Here is a 26163-nt window from a genome sequence, read left to right as displayed (position 1 = left end):
TTAAAAAATACAAGATTTTGACTGAAGTATCCTTTAGAAATAAAGGATTTCCGAGCGAGGATCTCGAAATGGACAAAAGAAGGGAAGGATAATGTTTATGACTTAGAAATCTGTCTAAATCGCACGACCGAAAAATCACGGGGCCTTCGACGTAATTTTCGCAGTTTGTAGGGACAACCTCAGGACAGATTACACAGGCAATGTTAAGATGGGCCAATGCTTTGCATTAACTCCCTGTCCTCCATATTATCTCAAATGACCATCATATCCTTTTCAGAGTTTATAAAGGTATAAATATCCTCTTTTTTTTTTTTACGTTTAAAAGTTTGAATTAGGGTTGGGAAAGCCCTTAAGAGCTCATTCATACTTGTAAAATAAATTGGTAAGCCAAAAGAAAATAATAACAGGTGTTCAGCTTGGCTAATTAACTAGTAATAAATATCTGTGTAAATACTTGAAGCATGGTCACAACTATCATTATCGAGATTTTCTTCATAAGAGAAAGCCATGCAATCAATTAAACGATTTGTTAATTGACAAAATCTCAGGAAAACATCAACATATTTAAATTTTAAAAATACAAAATGAAATATAAAAACATTAAAAGTATAAAAATATAAATATCATGTAAATAATGAGATAATATTACAATAAAGATGTGATATTTTTAAAATAGGTAATATTTTGAAAATACTGTATTTCTTCAAGGTTGTAATCAGTTCTAAAAAAAAATCTTGCAATAAATTTGCAAGGTTTTTCAAAAATACTAACAATGATTGTGACTATGGTTGAAGGGTTTGGCTAGAAAGCAATCATTGTAGAGTTCAAATTCTGTTATTTAGAATTTCTAAACAATGTATTTGTTTTGCAAATGAGCTAGTTCGAACCTGGTTTAAGAGATTTGGAGTCCAAATTCTATTATTTTCTATTTTTGGCTAAGTGTTTTTTTCATGAATATACCAACTTCAACTTAGCCTAGCCATGAGCTTGAGATTGGCTTGGCTCGCCACAAGAATGAGATAAGTTTGCACACTCTCTCTTTGGTTCGTTCTACTTGTTTACCAGCCCTAGTTTGACCGTGTTAGCTATGACAAGCTCTCTTGAACTTGACGTGGACTTCGACCCAGTAAAGGTTCCATTTCATTTTTGTAGAACTTCAAGCAAGCCTTCAACTTCTTTCTCAAAATTTTCAAAGTTAAACTTTCTTTGCTTGATTACAAAACCAATGACTTGGGCTTCAACAAGTCTTACTTACTCGAACCTATATAGTCAAGTTGAACCTTGGCTTTGAGTTGCTCTATATGTTATTGGCCATAGCCACGTTGACTAGAAGAACCAGTTACTCTTGGCTCCCAATCCATTAAGGCTCAAAACCTCGATACCAACCCGTCAAGACTTGGTCAAAAAGGCTCAGCTAGACTCTGTCAAAGTAAACTTAAGTCAAGTCCACCCACACATTCTGCAGCAAGTGAATCAATCTTCACATACTACCAACCCCTGGGCACTTAAGGGTAATTGGGTCAATAAGATCACTGAAAAGGGTGAAACAATAAATTCCTCTCAGCTTAATTAAATATTTATTAAAAAAAAAAAGGTGGTAGCCAATAAAACAAGAAAAAAGAAAGAGAGAGAAAGAGGTTCAAAAAAGTAGGTGAAAAAAACAATTCAAAGAGTATGAGAGAGAGGGAGAGGAAGGCACCGAACAAGTGTAAAAGCATCCACATCCACACACCATCATCACCTTCTCATTTTGCTTTTTGTTCTCTCTCCCTCTCTCTCTCTGCCCTTCAAAACCAGTCTGGTTTCATTCCTTGCTGAAAACCATCACACCATTCTCCACAAAATCTCAACACCCCAACGTTCTTATCGTTCAAAACCGCCCGTTATCGGCGTCCATGGCGGTTTCCGGCGAGGTCTAGAGAGCGAGATAAGATGTCGTTCAGGAGCATATGGAGGGATGGGCTGGGGAGCCTGTCGAGGAGGAGCATGGAGTCGAGGGTGGTGAGGCCGTCGGAGGAGGAGGATGAGCGGCGGCGGCAGGTGGACATGGAGGGGAAGGAGGAGGGTTGCTGGTCGGGTATGCCGCCGGAGCTGCTGAGGGACATGATGAAGCGGCTGGAGGCGAGCGAGAGCTCCTGGCCAGCACGCCGGAACGTTGTCGCCTGCGCTGCCGTCTGCCGCTCCTGGCGCCAGATGTGCAAGGCGGTCGTCGCTGCCCCCGAGCTCTGCGCCAAGCTCACTTTCCCCCTCTCCCTTAAGCAGGTTGCTCTCTCTCTCTCTCTCTCTCTCTCTCTCTCTCTCTCTCTCTCTCTCTCTCTCTCTCTCTCTCTCTCTCTCTGCTTTATTTTGAGTTGGTGGTGATTTGAGGATTTGGATCTGGCAGCCGGGGCCAAGGAGCGGACCGATTCAGTGTTACATAAAGAGGAACAAAGGGGCGTCTACTTACCATCTCTACTTGGGTCTTAGCCCTGGTGAGCTATCTTCCCTCTTTCTTTCTCTTTTACCTTCTTTGGTTTTTGTTTTCCTGGGTATCTGTTTGCTCTCTTTGGTTCTTTTGGAGTTTTGGGTGTTTGCTTTCTTTGGTTTCAGAGGTTGGAAAAGAATGGAAGGGGAAATTATGTCTCTTATTTATGATGGCGTACGGACAGGAAAAAAAGGATCCTTGTGGTTTGTGGGGTGGAAGGAGTTTTGTTAATCCTTGATAGGCTGTTGGGATTGAATGTGCATATTTGTTTCTGTGGATGTGTTTGCAAATTCATGGCTTGATTTGTTTATTGTGACTATGTAGATGAAGTTTTTGGTTGGTTTAATCGGGGTAAGTTGGAAAACGTTCCTTTTATGCCTAAAAATGAAGCTCCACCTTACCATTGTGTTTCTTTCTTGGTTCAGCTTTCCCAAATTTGTTTTGTTTGTTAGGTCTATGCGTGAATATCCGAACGATCCTCGTGGGATGACTTGTGATGGGTGCTTTTTTCCTGTAACTTATCGTTTCAATTTTATAGTAAGCATGTGCAAATGCACGGTGCATCTTTTCTCTTCTCATGGATCTACGTCTCTAGGAGTTGAAATGCTGAGCGAATGTGCATAATGAAAGGAAGAATCTTAAGTTGGCATCATGATCGGAATAACCAAGAATTGGGGTACGCTGATGGTGATTCAAGCCCCCCGAGAACTGAGTAAATCTGCTGGTTTTGATCTTGTATAAATTAACCATTTGCCTATCAGATTCTACAAAACTTTTTTGAGGTTTTTTGAAAATGGTTTAACACTCAAACTGATAGAATTGTCTGGTGCCTTGTAACGATGGGCAGATGTAGAGAGATAAAAAAAAAGTCTGTTTAGTTGGTGGCTTCAAAGTCTCGCACGTTCCCCCTTTGACCTTTTGAAAACACGAAATTTCTTAATGCTAATGCTGTTTGATGTTGAAAACGTGCAACAAACTGGTTCCAACAGCAATTTCCAGGAACCAGTGGACAAAAGCTGTTACACTGTTAATTCCCATCATAAAATTGGCCATGCTTCAAACTTTAGAAAAGGAGATGAGTTGATCTTCCCTGCTTGGTTTTGTAATTTGACTTCCTTGAAGTTTCAGTGTTATCGTCATTGGACTAGCATCTTGCGTCCGGCACATTTGCTGTATTTTTAGGTGGTGGGTAGGGGGCTGCTGCCACTGTAGTATTTGGATGCATTATTATCTGAAGGTATCATCTGAAGGGAAGCTTGCAGTGCCACCTGGCGTAAGGTCCTCCATGTGTTGGACAACTAAAACAAAGGAGGCCCTATTTTATGAGCTTCATTTAAAGAAATGTCTATTGAATGTAAGGTTTGCTATTTCACTTGATTGATTTGTGGCAGATTCAAATAGACTCCCCATAAATTAGGTTATGAAACAATTAATACAAAAGAGCCAAATGGAGTTGCTTGTAATTGACTCAGATTAGTTTGCTTTTCTGGTGAATGTGGTAACTGGTATGTTCGGTTTGATTTCCATGGTTCTGGATATAGTGAGCAAGAAATATTCTGGGACGATTGATAAAATAAACCATCAGAAATTCTATGTATGTAGATGAGGAAATTTCAAAAAAGTTGAATCTTACCCTTGGATTTTTAGCTAGTGATTATGTGACATGGCAGGAGTGAATTGAAGAGCTTATTTTTAATCTTTGATGTTTGCACACTTGTTCTGGGCAACTTAGCATTCACCATGCCTCTCAAGAAAAGAAAGAAAAAATTAAAAGGAATAAGAGAGCAATAGCAGATGTTTTACATCAGATAATGGTGGATAACCTTCACACTTGGACAGCTTATTGGTTATTGCATGGTTGAAAGATGATTTCTGTGTGACAGCTAAGTCCTAATGCAATGCTGTATTTTATTTGACATAATTCCTTAAGTGAATTCTTCTTCATTGGGGAATAGCTGGTTGCTTAAATGTAGCTGCCTCACTAATGTGGTGCATTGATTGGTTATTTGTCTCAAACTTGTATGTTTACATGCTAAAATCTCAATTAGTGTTGTTTTAAGGTGTGTACCATTTAGAATTGCTGACATAAGATGACTAGTTTTTCAATTTTGAGATGAAGCTGCACCTGAACCTACTTGTGCATATGTGTGTGTGTGTGTGTGTGTGTGTGTGTGTGTGTGTGTGTGAGAAAGAGAGAGAGAGAGAGATTCATGTTCCTATAAGTTGCGGTAGTAGGCAGATGGAATGTCCAACTTGAGCTTTTATTCAAGCATGGCAAGGAGAATCCTGCAGCTTTGCCATAAAAGTTGTTTGGATAGCCTAGTTAGCTTTTATCAGAATGCTGTTCACAATTTGGCATATTCTTCAGTCACTCGGGTATAAATCCATCCTTGTTCAGGCTGAGGTTTAGGGTGCAAGAGTACTTTAAGAGATAAATGTTGCTGCTGTTTCTCTCCTATTATTTCTTGTTGTTGAATATCAAAAAGTTCTAGCACATCTAGATTTTACTCAGTTGTAACTTTGTCTTAGAGATAGCTATTCAAGAATGACAGACTTAGTCTATCCAGAGTAATAAAATGTCTATTTTCAATTCAAGCAAATAACTTGGTGAACTTAAAATATTGTTGAACTGGAGAAATGTTGACAGATCTTGGAATTTGTCACCTTATTTCCTTATTATGTTGATGCCCCAGTCTGTTTTATTAATTGAGTTTACTAATAAAGTAAATATCAACCCAATTGTAGGACTTGGAAACATGACTTTCATATGGCCTTCCTTGGGTCAAGGGATAGAGAGTGTGTCAGCTAGCGTCATGATAGACTCGTTAAGTTTTCCAGTTATCTTATTTGTGCGAGGGTATTTTCTCATTTTGTTGTCTAACATTATCTGTTTGTTTCAGAGAATGGGAAATTTCTACTTGCTGCAAAAAAAGTCAGACGCCCTACTCATGCAGAGTACATTATATCAATGGATGCAGAGGACATATCCCGAAACAGTAGCAGCTACATGGGAAAATTAAGGTATGAAGATAAGCAGGAAATCCATTTTGTCATCTTCAAATTCCGTAACCACAGCCTTGTATTTTTCACTGTTTGATTTTTCTGACCATGGACACATGTCTTAATAGTTAATATTTATCTTAGTACTTGATATCAATAACAATGTCAAAGTCTAAATTATTTCAATAACCATGACAGCCATGAACATATTTACACCTCTGAATTGTCCCAGGATTTCTTCCTGAAAACTTACATCATTCTTGCAGAAACCCAATTTAGTAGCTAAAGCATGGCCTTCCTTATTGTTCCATATGAGCAATTTTCATGGTTGGTGATGGAGATAATCTGTCATATAATTTGTTTCATGGGAGATTATGCTGCATACCCTTGTGAACAGCTCAGTTTGATTATGTCTGTATCAGACCTTGTGTGGGGCCCATGTGTTTAATCCAGGCCCCTGGACAAGTCCTTTCTACGGGAACCTGCTCTGACCAGCAAAGTAGAACCCTTATCCTTTTCAGAAAACTCTTAGATGTAGGTGTTCTAAATCTTGATCTGGTACCAGATTAGTTGGTTCATGGCTAAGCACATTCTAGGGCAAGAAGTTGATCCACTTCATCACTACTCGTCAAAGTTGAGAGTGTGCACTTCAGGGCCTTTTCTCATACACACTGTTGTTGGACTTGTTTTGTTTACAGATCAAACTTTTTAGGCACAAAATTTGCTCTCTTTGACAGCCAGCCCCCATGTACCGGGTCTGTGATGTCCACAGGCAGGTCAAGCCGGAGATTCTACTCCAGGAAGGTCTCTCCTAAGGTGCCTGCTGGTAGCTATGGCATTGCTCATATAGCCTACGAGCTTAATATGCTTGGCACACGGGGGCCAAGGCGCATGCGCTGCACCATGCACTACATCCCATCTTCTGCCCTTGAGCCTGGAGGTTGTGTTCCATACTACGCAGAGCTTCCTTGCTCCATAGAGGAGTCCTTCTCTAGCATCTCCTTGTCTCACTCTATGGATCACATTGTCGGGAGAGAGCTGGGTCCAACAGATTCATTTGTCAGCAGTGCTCGGTTTGCCAGTAGTGCCCGATTTTCAGAAATATCTGTGGATATGGTTGGGAAGGAGGGTCGGAAGGATGGTCTGTTGGTAATGAAGAACAAGGCACCTAGGTGGCATGAACAGCTACAATGCTGGTGCTTGAACTTCCGTGGGCGTGTCACAGTGGCTTCTGTGAAGAATTTCCAGCTGATTGCTGCTGCAGAGTCACCGGAGCCAGCCACTGCTGGGACCTCTCAGAGTGCTGGAGCAAGTGAGCATGACAAGATACTGCTACAGTTTGGCAAGATTGGGAAGGACATCTTCACCATGGATTACCGTTATCCACTTTCGGCATTTCAGGCATTCGGGATTTGTCTGAGCAGCTTTGACACCAAGTTGGCTTGTGAATGAAATCTTATGGAATGTATACTGTAAGTTTCATGACTGTTATGGTAGGAACACATAAATGTTGTACTCAAAACTGTTCCAGTAATTGCTTGGAAAAGGTTGGCGATAGGATTTTCACCACAGATGTGCAAAATGAATGTGGTTTGAATGAATTTTCCATTTCTGAAACTGTGTAGAGAAGACATGTTGGAATTGGTAGCAGGACAGATTATCCTTTGTGCAGTTGCTTTTTCTTGCAATGGTTGCCTAGGATGCTGTTCATTGATCTCTCTTCAGATGATGTGGGTCCCACTCTCTGTGCTGCCTAACTTGGTTCTTGGGGTAAGTCCATGGACCCCACCAAAAGTGGGGATCCCTCACTTTCATGATCCATACTCCATAGCCCACCTTGATTTCAGTGACTTCATTCCCAAGAAAGTGAGTTCCCTGTTTCTTAAGTGATGTGCACAGATAATGTCCATTTATAGGTTGAGCGGCCATCATCATGGTGACCCCAGTTCAGAATTTCCCATACTACGACTATTTTTGTGGCAGCATCCTTTGGTTGCAGATGCAGGGCATTCTGGGATTGCACTTACAGAAAGTAAAGATTGGACTAGACTCTAGAACGTGTAATTCAAATAAAGTATGATGATGTCTCTTGGCAGGGGGGGGGGGGGGGGGGGGGGGGGGGTTGGTCTTATCCAAAACAGTGTGATAATCAATAACTTATATTCATTTTTCTTTATCTAAAAAAAAATTGTCTTAATTTTCAGGAAGTTGGGTGTGCATGCATGTGGGCATCCATTCATGTGGATAAGTAATGATTGGTGATTTGAATCATGTATTCATCTTTATGAACCACAAAAGAAATGTTCACCACCAAGGAAAAGAATTCCGTTGTGTAAAAAGTATTGCTCACGGTGCAACTGTAGTGTCTCTCATCCACGAATGAAAGAAGGCCTACAGAACTTTCCATGTTTTGTTTTTCATAATGGGAAGAAAACACTGATGTTTCAGATATCCCGTTATGGACCAAGAGGTGCCACAATGACTGTGGCCCTATTTCGGAGTCCATAGTGTAAAACTCCACGAGCGTGTACCTCTTCTCATTGGTTTCGACCTTGTGGTAAGGGGCCGGATTTTGGGTATCGGACCCACGATGCCCTTCAACTTGAGCGCCTTATGCCAACCCATCTAGTCAGCTGTGAGGAGCTATGTCACAGGGACACACCATTTTGCTGGCGTGTCCCCAATAACATGACCAGACACTTTCGGACACGTGGACACTGACACTGACATGTATGGCTAATATTTTAATATTATTTAATGATTTTAAACACAATTTTAATAAAAACCCACTTTTTAATATTAAAATATCGAAAAAAATAGTTTTTTATTAACAATTAAAAAACTTCAGAAAATTTTCGAACTTGCACGTCGGATCCGCATCACTCGTCCTCATGGGCTAACATGACTCTCTATGTTGCGAGTCAATTATTTATTTTGGTAAGTCATCTCGATTTCCAAAAAAAGTCATGCCCATTCTCTGTTTCAGACTACCAAGAAGAAAGTCCATACCTACTTGTGTTCTCTGTAAAAAGTCTCGGATATTCTCCTGTATCAGACTTCCTAGCGGAAAGTCCATACCTACCTCCATTCTCGGTAAAGGCATTTCCTACAGATATGATTTTAAGTACCTCCCACTCACATCATATATTTAAGAAAATCGATTTTTCCTGTATCCAAAACATTTTGTATTTGGATTTTATCTGGTTGAGGAATATGATTCTCAGGGCAGTTGTGTATCTTTGATTGTTTTATATATTCTATAATTGACAAGTTTATAAATCTGCATCATGTTACTTTTAAATGTGCTATGAAAAACTTATGTGATTTGAATGATCATTGAATTTTGAATCATGGCATGTTTATGACTTGATAAACTCTGTCCATTAATTATTGGATTATATACTGATAAAAACAGAGATGGTTCTTACCAACCCATGGAGGATGGCGCATGTGAAGGAGTAGCCTACCATGCTAGCTTGGCTCACTTAGGCTCAATGGAGGTTGATTGGGCCTTGGAATGGGATTGGGTCAACTTCGTGTAATGGGATTGGGTCTTATATACATGAGAGACATTGGCCCAAGTGGAGAAGGGCATAATTGCCATTGTAGGCAAGTTATGGAGCCTATTAATAGGCCTGTACCCCCCCTCATTTGCATCATCCAATTGTTGAATCTAAAAAGACTCTTGAGTGTCTTTGGCCTCTCTCCAGTTCCTAGATGTAGGATCGACTTTAGTTAGACAATTAGCAAAAGATTGACTCATGCACTAGATAGCCACCCTAGTGTTTGGTATTTTCACTTTTTACCCTTATTTTCTCATGAAATCATGAAGGGCAGTTGGCCCAGATGGTATACCTATCGAGGCTTGAAAATGCTTGGGAGAGAAAGGTTTAGAATGGTTGACAAATCTTTTTAACAAGATTTGGCGGACAAATAAGATGCCTAATGAGTGGAGGAAGAGTACTTTGGTGCCTCTATATAAGAATAAGGGTGATATATAAGATTGCACAAACTATCGTGGTATAAAACTCATGAGTCATACTATGAAACTTTGGGAGAGGGTGATTGAGTCTAGGTTGAGGAAGGTTGTCATGATATCGGAGAATCAATTTGGTTTTATGATTGGAAGATCTACTATGGAAGTTATACATCTTCTTAGACAACTCATTGAGAGAAATAGAGAGAGGTACAAAGATTTGCATATGGTTTTTATTGATTTGGAGAAGGCTTACGATAGAGTACTTAGGGACGTTCTCTGGTGGACAATGATGAAGAAAGGTGTTTCTCTCAAGTACATTAGTATAATTAAATATATGTATGAAGGAGTAGTAACCAATGTCCGCACTTGTGGAGGGGTGACAACCAATTTTTCTATAACGGTTGGGTTACATCAAGGATCTGCTTTAAGCCCTTTCCTATTTGCTATAGTGATGGATGAGCTTACGAGATCAATTCAAGAAAATATGCCGTGGTGTATGTTGTTTGCTGATGATATTGTTTTGATTGATGAGTCTAGAGCGGGGGTTAATGCTAAGTTAGAATTATGGAGACAGACATTGGAAGCAAGAGGTTTTAAGTTGAGTAAGAGTAAGACAGAATACATGGAATGTCGATTTAGTAAGCAACGAAATAAAGATGGGAGTGTAGTGAAGCTTGGTAAGAAAGAAATATCGGTGGATGATTCTTTTAAATATTTGGGATCTATCATTCAAAAGTATGGAGAAATTGATGGAGATGTAAATCATAGGATAAAGGTTGGGTGGATGAAATGGAAGAGTGCAACTGGAGTGTTGTGCGATCGTAGAATGCTATTGCGGTTGAAGGGAAAGTTTTATAGGATGACTATTAGGCCCACTTTACTATATGGTACGGAATGTTGGGCTGCCAAGAGACATCATATTCAAAAAATGAGTGTAGCTGAGATGCTTATGCTGAGATGGATGTGTGGAAATACAATAAAAGATAAGATTCAGAACGAGGAGATACGTAAGAAGGTAGGCATTGCACCCATTGAAAATAAGATGAGAGCGAATCGTTTACGGTGGTTTGGACATATTCGACGAAGGCCTAATGATGCTCCCGTTAGAAGAATGGAGAAATGGGAAAATATATTAGTTAAAAGAAGTCGGGGTAGGCCTAGGAAGACATGGATGGAGGTGATAGGAAAGGATATGAATGCTTTGAACCTCACCGAGGACATGGCATTGGATAGAAATGAATGGAGGAGAAGGATTCATGTGGAAGACCCAGAATGATTTTCTTTGTTGGTTCATATCGCCGACCCCAATTGTTTTGGGATGAAGGCGTAGTTGTTGTTGTTGTTGTACCCATATTTTCTCACTTCTTCGGTATTTTCTCTACTTAAGAAAAGTCTAGTATTATTTGATATCAGAATAGTTAGATCCATCATTAACCATCAAAAACCAAAAAAAATAGAGATTTTATTTCTTAGAACAAAATCCAAAAATATTAGTGTAGCCGATTTGAGGATTGAGCAGATTTTCATGTGAAATTGAAGAAATTCATGAACAATCCTGATTTGTGTAAAGATTCAGCAGATCGGCCTTTGATCATATTTAGATCATTGCAGATCAACCAGGTCAGATGTTGAGCTAACTAGACCGGAAAGGATTCAAGCAGATTTATCACGATCCATTGTTCTTACCATGAAATTGAAGTGAAAATGATAAGATCTTTCATTTTCACCATTGAATTCTTGTAGATTGTGCCCAAGTTCAGCAAATCGGGTTTATTTTGATAAAAATGAAGTGTACGCTGGAATGCATTTGAGGTGATCTGGGGACATTTTAAAGCATTGAAAGTTGGGACATTATACCTAATTATCTCCGGTCATTATTGTGTTTGTCATTTTCTGAATTTTTTTGGTGAACGTGCATCATTAATGTGACTGGGTTTTTTTAGTTAGACAGAGCTTAAATTTGCTATACATATTCTTGAAAGTGTCTAGATACTTTCAAAATTAATTTTTTTTTAAATTAGAGTCTGGAAGTAAGAAAAATCATCAGTTCTTTGTGGACTTCTCAGTTTTTCGACAGAACAGAATTGCAGAAATACAATGAAAAGATCAAAATAATGGAATTAATTTTGCATAGTTACATGATGATTTTGTAGAGTTGATGTTAACATATGGTAGTTGTCAATCAAAAATTATTTTATATTAATGGAAGTTAGGGTGAATACCAGAAATGCATGCAAGTTGTACTAAATTCATATTCAGAATTCTGCTATAGTTCTACTGGCAGCATTAACACGAAATTGGAAAATCTGGTGTGAGAATAAATTAATTTAGAAAAATTATGAATTTTTTTTATGGATTTTTCAATCTCTCTAGTTCAAAAAGAAATTTATTTGGAGAGATTTGAATTTGTGTAGCCTCAGAAATACTATTCTTTTGTCACTCTATTTTAAGAAAGATACTCTATTCAGCTGAACAGTCCTGAAAAAACCTAAAATTGCAACACTACGAACTCCTAATCTGTACTAAAGACAAGCCTAAAATTTTGCATAAATTTAGCAATATATGCCTTGTTTACAACCTCACAAATCTAATCCCCACTTGATTTTTCAATCATGAGATATAGCCAAATTTCTATGCTCTATTTTAGATGATTGTGAATTATGTAATATGTTCATTACAACACCCTGTAATATAATTATTTTCTCCTACTTAAACCTCACTAAAAATCTCTAAAAAAAACTCATAACCTAGCTAAGATCTTGTTAAAAAAGTGACCAAAGAAAAAAATTGAAGTTTCACTTCAGTAAACCTTTGAATTACTCGGCTCATTACAGCAGTAGTGCAGATTTTGCAGCAGCAGAAAATTGTATATCAGTCTATTTTTAGTGCAAATTTATGCCACTATTATAACCAGTTGGTGTAGAGTTTGAGTATGAAATTCGATTTTCAAGTATCAACATGTTTATTCTCAAACACCGCTAGTAGCACTGCCATTAGAATTTTGGATTGTGAATTCTAATCATCTTTCAAAAGTTTATTTTCAGTCATTGTTACAAACTGCATTTTGTTCCTATATGACAGTTTGTGGTTCATAGTTACTTTTGACAATATAAAGTGTTCTGAATTGGTATGAATTTTTGCTGAGATTTTCTTAAGGTGGTAGACACTAGTAGAGTTTAAGAAAAAATAATTTTAGGTGTAAAGAAATTACAACAGAATGGTGAGTTGGAAGGTGACTATGTAGAGTATTCTTTTTTGTAAGTTATCCGGCAAAATGGTGAATTTTTCTATGAATTTTTCAATCTCTCTAGTTTAAAAAGAAATTTATTTAGAGTGATTTAAATTTGTGTAGCCTCAGAAACATTGTTCATTTGTTACTCAATCTTAAGAAATATACTCTATTCAGCAGAACAATTCTGAAAAAAAACTGAAATTGCAACACTGCGAACTCCCAATCTGTACTACAGACAAGCCTAAAATTTTGCATAAATTTAGCAATGTATGTCTAGTTTACAACCTCACAAATCTAATCCCAATCTGATTTTTCAATCGTGAGATATAGTTAAATTTCTATGCATTATTTTAGGTGATTGTGAATTCTGTAATATGTTCATTACAAGACCCTGTAATATAGTTATTTTCTCCTGCTTAAACCTCACTAAAAATCTCTAAAAAAACCTCAGAAGCTAGCTAAGATCTTTTTAAAAAAGTGACCAAAGAAAAAAATTGAAGTTTCACTTCAATAAACCTTTGAATTACTCGGCTCATTACATCAGTAGTGCAGATTTTGTAGTAGCAAAAAATTGTATATCAATATCTTTTTGGTGCAAATTTATGCCACTGTTATGACTAGTTGGTGTAGAGTTTGAGTATGAAATTCGACTTCCAACTAGATCTATATGTTTATTCTCAAACACCGCTAGTAGCACTGCCATTGCAATATTTGATTATGAGTTCCAAGCATTTTTCAAAAGTCTATTTTTAGTCACTGTTACAAATTGCATTTTGTTCCTATATGACAACTTGTGGTTCATAGTTACTTTTGACTATGTAGAGCGTTTATAATTGATATGAATTTTTGCTGAGATTTTCTTAAGGTGGACAAGGTGGTAGACACTAGTAGAGTTTAAGAAAAAATAATTTGAGGTGTAAAGAAATTACAGCAGAATGGTGAGTTGGAAGGTGACTATGTAGAGTATTCTTTTTTGTAAGTTATCCCGCAAAATGGTGAATTTTTTTATAGATTTTTCAATCTCTCTAGTTCAAAAAGAATTTTATTTAGAGTGATTTGAATTTGTGTAGCCTTAGAAACATTGTTCTTTTGTCACTCTATCTTAAGAAAGATACTCTATTCAGCTGAACAGTCCTGAAAAAACCTGAAATTACAACACTGCGAACTCCCAATCTGTACTACAGACAAGCCTAAAATTTTACATAAATTTAGCAATGTATGCCTAGTTTACAACCTCACAAATCTAATCCCCATCTGATTTTTCAATCGTGAGACATAGCCAAATTTCTATTCTTTGTTTCAAGTGATTGTGAATTTTGTAATATGTTCATTACAACACCCTATAATATAGTTATTTTCTCCTACTTAAATCTCACTAAAAATCTCTAAAAAACTTTAGAACCTAGCTAAGATCTTGTTAAAAAAGTGACCAAAGAAAAAAATTGAAGTTTCACTTTAGCAAACCTTTGAATTACTCTGCTCATTACAGCAGTAGTGCAGATTTTGCAATAGCAGAAAAATGCATATCAGTCTATTTTTAGTTCAAATTTATGTTGTTGTTATGACCAGTTGGTGTAGAGTTTAAGTATGAAATTCGACTTCCAAGTAGATCTACACGTTTATTCTCAAACACCGCTAGTAGCACTGCTATTGGAATTTTGGATTGTGAGTTCTAATCATTTTTTAAAAGTCTATTTTTAGTCACTGTTACAAATTGCATTTTGTTCCTATATGGCAGCTTGTGGTTCATAGTTACTTTTGACTATATAGAGCGTTTATAATTGATATGATTTTTTTGCTGAGATTTTGTTAAGGTGGACAAGGTGGTAGACACTAGTAGAGTTTAAGAAAAAATAATTTGAGGTGTAAAGAAATTACAGCAGAATGGTGAGTTGGAAGGTGACTATGTAGAGTATTCTTTTTTGTAAGTTATCTCACAAAATGGTGAATTTTTTTATGGATTTTTCAATCTCTCTAGTTCAAAAAGAATTTTATTTAGAGTGATTTGAATTTGTGTAGCCTCAGAAACATTGTTCTTTTGTCACTCTATCTTAAGAAAAATACTCTATTCAGCTGAACAGTCCTGAAAAAACCTGAAATTGCAACACTGCGAACTCCCAATCTGTACTACAGACAAGCCTAAAATTTTACATAAATTTAGCAATGTATGTCTAGTTTACAACCTCACAAATCTAATTCCCATCTGATTTTATAATTATGACATCCAAATTTCTATGCTTTGTTTCAAGTGACTGTGAATTCTGTAATATGTTCATTACACCACCCTGTAATATAGTTATTTTCTCTTGCTTAAATCTCACTAAAAATCTCTAAAAAAACCTCAGAACCTAGCTAAGATCGTGTTAAAAAAGTGATCAAAGAAAAAAATTGAAGTTTCACTTCAGTAAACCTTTGAATTACTCGGCTCATTACAGCAGTAGTACAAATTTTGTTATGACCAGTTTGTGTAGAGTTTGAGTATGAAATTCGACTTCCAAGTAGATCTACATGTTTATTCTCAAACATCGCTAGTAGCACTGCCATTAGAATTTTTGGATTGTGAGTTATAATCATTTTTTAAAAGTCTATTTTCAGTCACTGTTATAAACTATATTTTGTTTCTATATAATAGTTTGTGCAACACCCCAACAATTTGGACGGAGAATTTTGGTAAATTTCTTTTTGAAATAGTGGAAATATCGAGTCCAAGAGTTGGGCAGGTTACAGGGTAACACAGAGAAGCATTCAAGAGCATTCAATAACATTAAAAGTAAACCATGTCCATTTATTACAATCTCACTAATACAAAGACAACTAAATTTATCAGAGTTTTAATGCAAGGTCATTAAAGACTGAGATCTCATGGCCTCTTCCACAGTGACTTCCGCAATCGCTCCAATTTATTCGCTACCTAAAAAATATTAATTCAGAAGGGGTCAGACTACCCAGTGTGCCATTTGCTCAATTAATGCCTCACTGAAGAGTATGAAGTCATCCACAAAATGTAGAATAGTGAAATCAAAATCGAAGAAGAAAGTAGGGTTTAAAAACTCAACCCTGTCGGCTTGTCGAAGCATGGATGCGAGCCCCTCTGTGACTACATCAAAGAGCAGGGGTGAAAGGGGCTTTTCTGCAGATCAAAGACTAGACCAGATTAACCATTAAGGCTAACCATCATAAAAGCAGTCTCAACCAATTCCTTCACCCACCTACACCACATGTCCTCGAATCCCATGTTGCATAGCAATTGCATAAAAAAGGCCACAAAACAGAGTAAAAGGCCTTACTAATAGTCATCCTTAGCATGAAGTGTAGCCTTCCCAAAGCGGAGATGTCATGGATGGCCTCTGAAGCTAGCACCTCACAGTCCTGCACCTTCCTCCCTTTGAGGAAAGCCCTCTAAGAAGGGTCAATGATGTCTGGCATGATCACCTGCAGCCATCTCGCTAGGACCTTCATGGGGATGCAGTATGGTGTGCCAAGGATGAATATGTTCATGGCTTCCACCACATTCGAAAGAAGGATAATCTCTTATCTGCCAAGCACCTTTAACAAGTTCATATTATAATAAAAATCTACAAAAAATAAGAACAAGTATGAGTTAACCAGCTCCCAAAAGCAAAGGAAAAAATCTGAAGGATAACCATCAATGCCTAGCGACTTCAGGCATGAAAGACTCTTGACAACTAGTGTAAGTTTTATGAAATAGATTTTTAAAATATATTTTTGATAAAAAAATGTTAGTGAAAGCTAAACACCAAATAATAATAACTGTCTCACACTAGGGTAAGATTCAGGTTGAACTCAGGGAACAGGAGAAAACTTTGTATTCCATAGACATCTACTCTTTATTACCTTAAAAATAAAAATAATTAATTAATTAATCAAATGAGAGTACGGCCCTCTGCAGAGAGCTTAAACAAATAATAATTAGTTACAGGCCTTTTACAAATTCAAATTAATGAAATAAACAACCCTAATCTAAAAGAAAAGAAAAATAGGGTCTTTAGTGCTTGAGCTTATAGTCCCTTTTATCTTCTACTGCTTCTTGTTTGTTATTGAGGGATCCCTGAAGGGCTCTAAGGGACCTTTTAAGGAGACCTTTCGGAGACCTCAGACGGCTCTTCAGAGGTACTTATAAGGGCTTACTGCACATCCAACCGCTTCCCTGTAAGACAAAATCACAAAACACAGAAGAACTATAAAAATTTTTAATGTTAATTCAAAGAAAAATCATAAAAACAAGAATCTAACTAATCTATAACAACTAATTACATGTAACAACTACTTCACTAAAAGACAAAATAGCAAAACTAACTAACTAACAATTAAGAAACTAATCAACTACTAATCAATTATGAAACTAACAATCAAACTAACTACTTAACACTAAAAATCAATGTAACTAAATGAAAACAAACTAAACAAATTAATCAACTAATTAACAAGAAAGAAAATAACTAATGTAACAAACTAAGAACACATTAAATAAAAGACAAAAAAGACTAAATGAATCCAACAAGAACTATACGTGGTTCAAATTTCCAGAATTAATCAATAAAACTGTAAAGTAAAAATTAACCTAAGCTATTCAATAATCAAATGAAATAAGCAAAAAATGGCTATCTATTCATTTAACTAAAAATGCATGACAAATAAAAAAAATCTAAAGTGGTTAACGTGAATTGACATTGATCTAAACTAACTAAAATTAATTAAGAATTACTCTAAGCAAAACGTGATTAATGAAATGTTCTACACTAAAAAAATGATAATTAAGAAAGAACAAAAACTGGCTAAAAATAAAAAAAAACTAATAAAAAATGATAATTATGATTAACACTATTTTCTAAATTAAATAAAAGAAATACATGATGGAATTAAAATAACATGAATAACTGATAAAGAATAGCAAATCACATGCTCTCTTAAAATTGACTGAATAAAAAAAAATCTAATTATTCTAATCTACTTTAACTATCGATTATCTAGATTGACAATAATTTAAGTAAAAACTAATTAACACAATTAAATTTACTAAACTAATATAAGAACTTGATCAAACTCAATATAAATTCACCTAATGAACGTAAATACATGAATAAAAAAACAAAATCTAACAATCTAATATTGAAAAGAATCGAAACTAAAACAAGAAACCCTACTTAGCTAACATGATTAAATCTAAACTAAATTTTAATTACACTAATTTATGTCTAATGAAAGTAATTAATTAATTTTGATAAAAACAACAGCTGACATGAATTCAAAATTATGAATTAACTATATAAAAAATACTACTATCTAACTCGACATGCAAATCAAGAAAAATGGCTACACTAAACTATTTTATATTTTTTCTTTTTATATTTTTAGATATTAAAAATAAAACTAATCTAATCTATATGCACTAAATATGCAATGATCAAATAAACTATATGCAAGGATATGATGTGTGTATGCAGGAACTAAAACTATGAAACTATGGAAAGACGAGGAAGAAGAAACGTACCTTCCGATCCATTTTTGATGGAGGGGTTGAGAAGAAGAAAGTGGTCTTACCTTTGAGCTGCACGTGCCTCTGTCAAGAGAAGGTAAAAAGAATCGACGCCAGAAAAAGATTAAAAGCAAGACGAAACCGAGGAAGAAAGGAAGAGAACGAGGGAGAACCGATTGGAAATGAGAATGAGGGGAAATAGAAGAGAAGAGGGAGAAGAGACCTGCATTTTCTCAAGAGAGAAAAACATCCCATATGGCTGAAAAGATATTATTGATACTAAAGATTAGGTTAGAAAACATGTTTTCTAAAAAGGCCCAATTAATTTTTAGAATTTTCAAAATAGTGCCTCTAGAAAAATATGTTTTCAAGAAAATACACTACTAAACAAATTATAATTAATTACTGCACTCCTAATCTAATTAGACTACACATTAGAAAATTCTAAACCAATTAAAACTCTAAAAAACACAGGGAAGAGCTTGAAATATGCGATTTTACCTATATTTTTAATTTTAAAGCAGTTTCTCAAAAACACTGATAAGAATAAGTTTTTAATGCATTTTTTTGATCGATCATGCATAAAAATGAATGAATAAAATGCAAAACTTATGCATGATCAATATCCACAAATATTTTCGAAATATAGAAAAGGGAAGCCAACTTAGATGCCTACATTAGGCTAAGGCTATGGTATAGCATAGCTGAAATGCTCCCAACATGAAAGCTTGTCACACTGAAAAGATGAGCAAAGTAAGATGTCACATCCGTAAGAAGGTTGGCACCCTAGATCATCACTCCCTCGATCCGTATGAACTCAAGCTTATTGATCTGGTTCTTGTTAGAGGCATATATGTGAAAGAAGCATGTATTCCCATCACCATCTTAAAAAAACCAAGGACCATTGGTGCTACTTATGCTCCTTCTTAATGTGTAATTCCTTGATGTATGCAATCAACTCCTTCTCACAGAGGGTAGGATTTTGAGACAAAGCGGGGGTGGAGACTAGTGTAGGAGATTTCAAAAATTTTATTAATCATGTCGGCTTGGTTGATCTGCCATGGGGGGGGGGGGGGAGGGGATCCCTTTTCCTGGTCCAATAAATGCAAAGACCCTTGCCCCCACAAGTTGGACATGGTACTTGCCTCCAACATAGTTCTAAATGTCATACATGACTTCGAAGGTTGTATCCGACCATGCTCTATATCTAATCATGGTCATGTTACTATTTCATGGGGCTCCGGCTTGAGAAGGAAAAAGCATTTTCTATCCTCGCACGGGTTTTGATTTTAACCTCCATCCTCGTTTCATGTCCTCCATCCCCAACCCAAACGGGGTGAGGCAGGGTGGGGCCCTATTTTCCCTCAGTCCATTGCCATCCCTAAAGAAGGATTGAGGATGGGACGAGGCGGGGCGAGGATCGGGATGGGACAATGTGGGGCGGGGCGGGGCGGGGCAAGGCGGGGATGGGGATGGGGTGGGGCGGGAAAAAGTGTAAGTCCATCTCCGTACGAGTTTTGATTTTAACCTTCATCCCCATTTCATGTCCTCCATCCTTAGTCTAAATGGGGTGAGGCCAGGTGGGGCCCCGTTCCCCCCGATCCACTACCATCCCTACCTATATTTCTTTTGTTGATCGGCTTGTTGGAGTCTAATTTATATAACACAATGTTAAAGTCCCCTGGGAGAATAAAAGGGTGTTGTGATGATTGAACCAATATCTCCAACTCATCCCAAAAGGCGAGCTTCTGCAACCCCGTGATCGGCCCATATGCGACTGCAAAGACACTAGGACACCCATTGAAAAGTCCCAGGAAAGAGGCAACAATGTGAAACCGACCCAACATCAACTTAGGTTGGCCCATCCCATTCCACATAATCAGAATACTGCCAAATCTACCCATGGATGAGAGGTAGTGGTAACCTACACATCCTCACCAGATGTCGCGCATAAACTGCAAATTGATCGATTATGTCTTAGTCTTAACAACACCAACAACATTGAAGTTACCTTCTCAGACAAGATTACTATGGAATAATTGTTTGTCAAAAACTTTGAGGCCCCTAATATTCCATACGACAACCTTCATGATCAACGAAATAGGGATATAGATCTCCTAGTCGAATGTTGTAACTCGGGGAGCCTTTTGATCTTACAAAGGGAAGTTGGCAATGTGGTGACCATCCTCCACATATCAACCTCAATGAAATCTCAATCATCGGGAGCAAGTTAGCATCCAAGATTGAAGAGAACCTTTGAAAAAGGTGCTTTAAGGACCCTGACTAAGGGATCATCAGAGTCCATTGCCAGGCCAGCTTCAACCAGGAGGGGCGAGGAAGATGAGGCAGGGGAGCTAGTTGGAGATGCTAGGGGTCTCATTCAACCAAAGAGACAACGATGAAACGGGTGGGATGACAGGGCCAATACACAAGGCCAAGTGTGTGTGTGTGTGGGTGGTGGTGGTGGTGTGTGTGTGTGGGGGGGTGGGGGGGGTCGAAGGTAGGGTAGATGTAGGCAGCGCCCAACCCATCGAAGGGGCATGCCAGGGAGGTGGAGGGAGGATGGGACAAGGACCCAACACATGCTAGTAGCGAAGCAGGTTATATGTTTCCCCCCGAAGATGCATTGTTTGCTACAGTGCATGTTTGGGGGTCCGAATGAGCACCACATATATAAGCACGTGGGGCTCGTATCCCCGTGTGTGTCAGCATCACTTAGCGTCAGAGTTTGGTGCAATTGCAAAGACTTAAGTACCCTTTCTCACCATGAAATGACGGTTTGAGAAAAGAACAAAAATGTCCTCCATCCAGAAAGTCAAGGATGATGTTAACTCTTCAAAGTTTAAACATTCCTTTTTTGCCATAAGCAATAAACTTTTGCATCATTTGTTGTAACAAGAGCTCCCTTTGATGATGCACCCTTTGTCGTCGTCTACTGCCACCAAACTCTTCTTTGCCATCGTCTACTGCCACAGGAGCACCCTTTGCTATCATCTACTGCTGCCAAAGCACCATTTGTCATCGTCTGTTGTCGTTGAAGCAACCCTTATCATCATCTGCTATCGTTAGAGCACCCTTTGTCTTCGTTTGCTGCTGCCAGAGCATTCTTTGCCGTTGTCTGTGCAGTTGTAGCATCGTTGCCACCATCGGTTGCGTCTACCTTCTGGGTGTTTCTCCTCCACTGTCAGATTACCAAAACTTGTATTATTTCAGTGAGTTTCATGTAGGGTTTCATTATGCAAACAAACTGATTTATAAATCTGAATGCTAAATCTTACAATTGATTATACTATTCATGCTAAATAACACTTATTTTCATATTGAAACAAATCGATTTGTACCTATCCACCTTCTGGGTGTTAAAAAATAGTTAGCATGATTTGTTCTTATGAAGCAACAATGATTTATATGTTTGAAGCAGTAACAATTTAATGAAATTACCATAATTTGTACTTAAGTTTGATAAATCATACAACAATGTTTACGTATGAAGCCCAAATATTACAATGATATGTACTTATGAAGGTTGTGATTTCTATAATGATTTATAAGTTTAAAGCAGCAATGATTTATACATTTAAAGCAGTAGTGATGTGTATTTATGAAGTTACCTTAATTTATACTTAAGTTTGCTAAATCTTACAACAATGTTTACTGGTGAAGCCAAATATTGTGATGATTTGTAATATTGGTGATTGCTTAATGAATGAGATAATTTGTATTATTATATACTTGGGGAGGCAGTTGCAACATATAATGATGTGGTTAAATTTATGTGTTATGCAGGTTAACAATGTCTAAAGCTCGTCAGACAAGAAATCCCCCAACGTTCAATGGGATGACTATTAGAGAAATTATCCGTCAGTCCCATCTATATAAGCATTATGAAAGGTACAAAAATATAATGAAGATTGAGAATAATAAAGACAAGGACAAAGCATTGGAATTGTATAATGCGGAGCATTATCCATCAGACATTGAGGTTGAAGAGCAAAGGAAGCATGAGAAAGAACTAAAGATGAAGAAGAAGAAGAAGGATGATGAAGAGAAGGAAAAACAAAGGAAGAAGGAGGAGAAGAATGAAAAGCAAAGGAAGAAGGAGGAGGAGAATGAAAAGCAAAGGAAGAAAAGGCAAATGAAGAAGGAGGAGGAGGATGAGAGGGAAAGGCAAAGGAAGAAAGAGGAGGAGAATGAAAAGCAAAGGCAAATGAAAAAGGAGGAGGAGGAGAGGGAAAGACAAAGAAAGAATAAGGAGGAGGAGGAAGAGAAGGAAAGACAATTGAAGAAGAAAGAGGAAGAGAAAGAGAATGAAAGACAAATAATGAAGATGGAAGAGAAAAGGCAAAGGAAGAAGCATTAGGATGAGGAAGAGAAGGAAAGGTCAAGGAAGGAGAAGGAGGACAAGGAAGATAAGGAAAGGCAAAGGAAGGAGGATGAGGAAGAGAAGGAAAGGCAAAGGAAGAAGAAGGAGGATGAGGAAGATAAGAAAAAAGAAAGGAAGAAGCAGAAGGAAGAGAAGGAAAGGGAAAGAAAAAAACAGAAGGAAGAGAAGGAAATGGAAAGGAAGAAGCAGGAGGAGGAAGAGAAGGAAAGGAAAAGAAAAAAGTAGGAGGAGAAATAGAAAGGAAGGAAGAAATTGAAAAGCAGAGGAGGGAGGCGAAGGAAGGAAGAAAAAAGGCAGAGGATGAAGGGAGGGGATGAAGAGGACAAAAGTGTGACCAAGGTACGTAAATCGATCTTGTCTGTCATGATTTATTGTGATAGTTATTATTATTTATAGCAATTACTATGATAGTGATTACTATGTATAGTGATTAATGTGATAGCGATTACTATGTATAGCGATTACTGTGATAGCGATTATTGTGAACAATTTACTATAATAGGTATTATTATGTATAGCGATTACTATGTATAGTGATTACTGTGAATAATTTATTGTTATAGGTATGATTATGTATAGCGATTACTGTAATAGCGATTATTATGTATAGCAATTATTGTGATAGCGAGTATGCAACGATTATTATTTATAGTGATTATTGTGTACAATGACCTGTAGAAGTATAAATGAGACTATGTTTGATTTGATACGAATAATATGCTATTTTGTGTTACAGGGAGGTCGAAAGAGAAGTAGAGCACCAGGTAAAAAGCTTAGAGGGCGGTGTCAGTGGCCTATAATTTTGTCATGGTATGGACAGTTGAGCGAATATCAAAAGGATCGATTACGAAATATGCACTTCGGCGGCCTTCTGGACTAACATTATTTTGAAACGTGCTGGAACACCATGATCCACTTGGTAAATAAGTGAAATCATAAGACCAACACATTCTAGTTTGATTCTTTTGAGATAACCATGACCCTAGAAGATGTAGTGCAGATTACGGGCCTTAAGTGCCATGAAAGTGTTGTCCTATTACGGGATTCAAACTATAATACAAGGGACAAGTGCACGACCCTTCTAGGAATGTCGATAGAGGACTAGAGTCAATGTCTTTCTGGTGGAAGCAATTCCACATCGATGAAAGTTTATTCTTTTCGTAATAAATGAGAAGGTCGGTCCGCTACATGTGCATCTAAAAGAGCTGACCAAGAGTTGGGTGACTTCCTTCTTTATTTTTTTGGACTTACTTTATTTTCTGATTTATCTAGTTCGAGGATAAGTTACCAGTGGCTGCAATTCTTGGAAGACTTAGATAAAGTCGACAACTATGCATGGGGTGCTGCTATGCTTGCACACTTGTACAGTCAATTTTACCATGCGAGTAAGGGTACAAAAACTGTCGTAGGGCTTTGGCCATTTGTCCAGGTAATTATTTATTACATATTTTGTAGTTGTAGACTAAGATCGTTGAAGGTTATAGTCTTACTAATATATTGATTTTATAGGCCTGGTTGTGGGAGCATATTGTCGCCTTGCATCCTCAGTGTGGCCTTGCGATTTGTGGTTTTTCAAAGATCGGTCGGTGGGCTAGAATAAATGTCAAGGATGATAATGCTAAGTTCGTTTTAGATGGTCTGCAATTAAATGAGGTAAATGATTTATAATCATTTACAATCATTTCAGTATTTAGCATTTATTAGTATAAATCATTGAAATGTTTAGTATTCTTAAGTAATCATCATTGCAGGATTTTGTCTTTGTTAGTACAAATCGTTATAATGTTTAATATTCTTAAGTAATGATCATTGACAAATTTTTTGTTTCTTAGTACAAATCGTTATCGCTTTAGCATTTAACTTTTATTAGAGTAAATTGTTGTAATTGTTAGTATTCTTAAGTAATAATCGTTGCAGGATTTTGTATTCCTTAGTATAAATCATTAACACGTGTAAATCGTTGTAATCATTAGCATTCACAAATAATGATCATTGCAAGATTTTTTTCTTGGTTAGTACAAAGCATTATCGTTTTAGCATTTAACATTCGTTATTGTAAATCATTGTAATATGTACATTCATTAGTGCAAATCATTTTAATACAAAGCTCTCATTAGTAACAATCGTAATATGTAAAATTTATTAGTATAAATCATTTTAATATTTAGCATTCATTAGCATGAATAATTATGTCTATACCTAAACTATAATCTCCAATATATAGGTTGTATGGAGACCGTATGGAGATAGGGAGGACGAGGACCAAGAGGTTGTTGCTCAGGTTGCGAGACTGTCTGGCTGCGATATTTAGCTATTTAGCAATTATGAAGCTGAGTTGCAGCATGGTAGTCGAGTTCTCCTATAAGCTGACTTATGACAGTCTACCCCAAGCAGCCTATGGAAGTGAGAAAGAAGATGAATAGTTATGGGGTCAAGAACGTGAATTGGCATGAATGCTTCAGGGAACAATTAGATAGTTAGAACAAAGGAGGTGTTCATGCCATAGCATATGATTATAAAGAACGACAATATGACCCCAACTATTTCAAAAAATATTGGGAACCCATGCATCAAAATATGGAGATTGAGAATAAGCAACGTGGAAATGTTGGGAACCCATGTGTCCCTTCTGTCCCCCATCATGTCATCTTCCAGCATAGAAAATAGCTCTATCATGTTCCTCTGGCTACAACAATGATTCCCTCAGTTGCAGTACACGATGAGGAGTGAACGCAGCTCACAAAAAAGAAGGTAGTCTCCGCCACAAGGTTGGAGATGTTGGAGAGGGAGAATAAGGAGTTACAAAAGCAGGTGAGGAATTTGGGGAGACATATGCGGTCACAATATGATGCACTGGTAGAGATGATGACCAGTGTTTATAATAAGATCGAGGGAACCAAAAGACCACCGAGGAAAGAGAGTCCACCAAGAAAAAGAAAGAGACAATTTGTATGTCACATTCCATCTAAGTCGTCAAGTGCCACTGAATAAATATTATATGATTTTTTTATCCCAATATTTATTTGTTGTAATTCTATAATTCTTTTTTGTAACATGATAGAAATAAATGTATAATTCTTTTTTTAATAAGCGTAACACACAAGTGCCATTAAACAAATCATTGTAATGTTCGGCCTTCATAAAAAAATTTGAAGAAGCATTTAGCGTTGTGTACTGCACAAATTATGAAATGCTTTTACAAGTTGTCTTCATATCACGATTTATACAAACATTGATAAAAGGCTGAAATGATTTCTACGTATAAAGACTATATACTATCACAATTTGCTTGATTCTGATTGTCTTGCAACCAGTTCTATAAGAGATCATGATTTGTTTTTTATAAAGGGTGTTCCATCACAATCTGTACAACCATCCCACCAAAAATCATCAAATAATCAAACCAAATATGTTTGAATATCCTATTGTGATTTGCCTTTATGAGCTTTGTCTAAGCGAATGATACATTCCATCACGATTTACACAATGACTGATTCATAAATGGAAGAAAAGAAAAATAAACAAATCGATATGATGTTTAGACTTAGTAAAGAACAAATCAAGTTAACTTCAACGATACAGACGTCATTATGTAAATCATTCTGGG

General features: G+C 36.9%; 1 protein-coding gene across 2 annotated transcripts; it reads left to right on the top strand.

The window, feature by feature from the left end:
* Positions 1-1681: 1681 nt before the first annotated feature.
* On the top strand, positions 1682-7081 carry LOC149842549 (tubby-like F-box protein 8). 2 transcript variants are annotated; one of them, XM_089999270.1, is made up of 4 exons: positions 1682-2262; positions 2384-2471; positions 5365-5485; positions 6163-7081. In XM_089999270.1, the coding sequence occupies exons 1-4, from the start codon at positions 1933-1935 to the stop codon at positions 6914-6916; spliced, it is 1293 nt and encodes a 430-aa protein (XP_089855396.1). In that variant the 5' UTR covers positions 1682-1932; the 3' UTR covers positions 6917-7081. The 2 variants fall into 2 exon arrangements, with proteins under 2 accessions (XP_089855396.1, XP_089855397.1); XM_089999271.1 differs by having other exon boundaries at positions 1686-2262; positions 6202-7081.
* The last annotated feature ends 19082 nt before the right edge of the window (positions 7082-26163 follow it).

This window comes from Nuphar pumila, chromosome 3 (assembly GCF_984573655.1).
Source record: "Nuphar pumila chromosome 3, dmNupPumi1.hap1.1, whole genome shotgun sequence".
Classification (NCBI taxonomy): Eukaryota; Viridiplantae; Streptophyta; class Magnoliopsida; order Nymphaeales; family Nymphaeaceae; genus Nuphar; species Nuphar pumila.
This window is presented reverse-complemented; position numbering and strand designations above follow the sequence as displayed.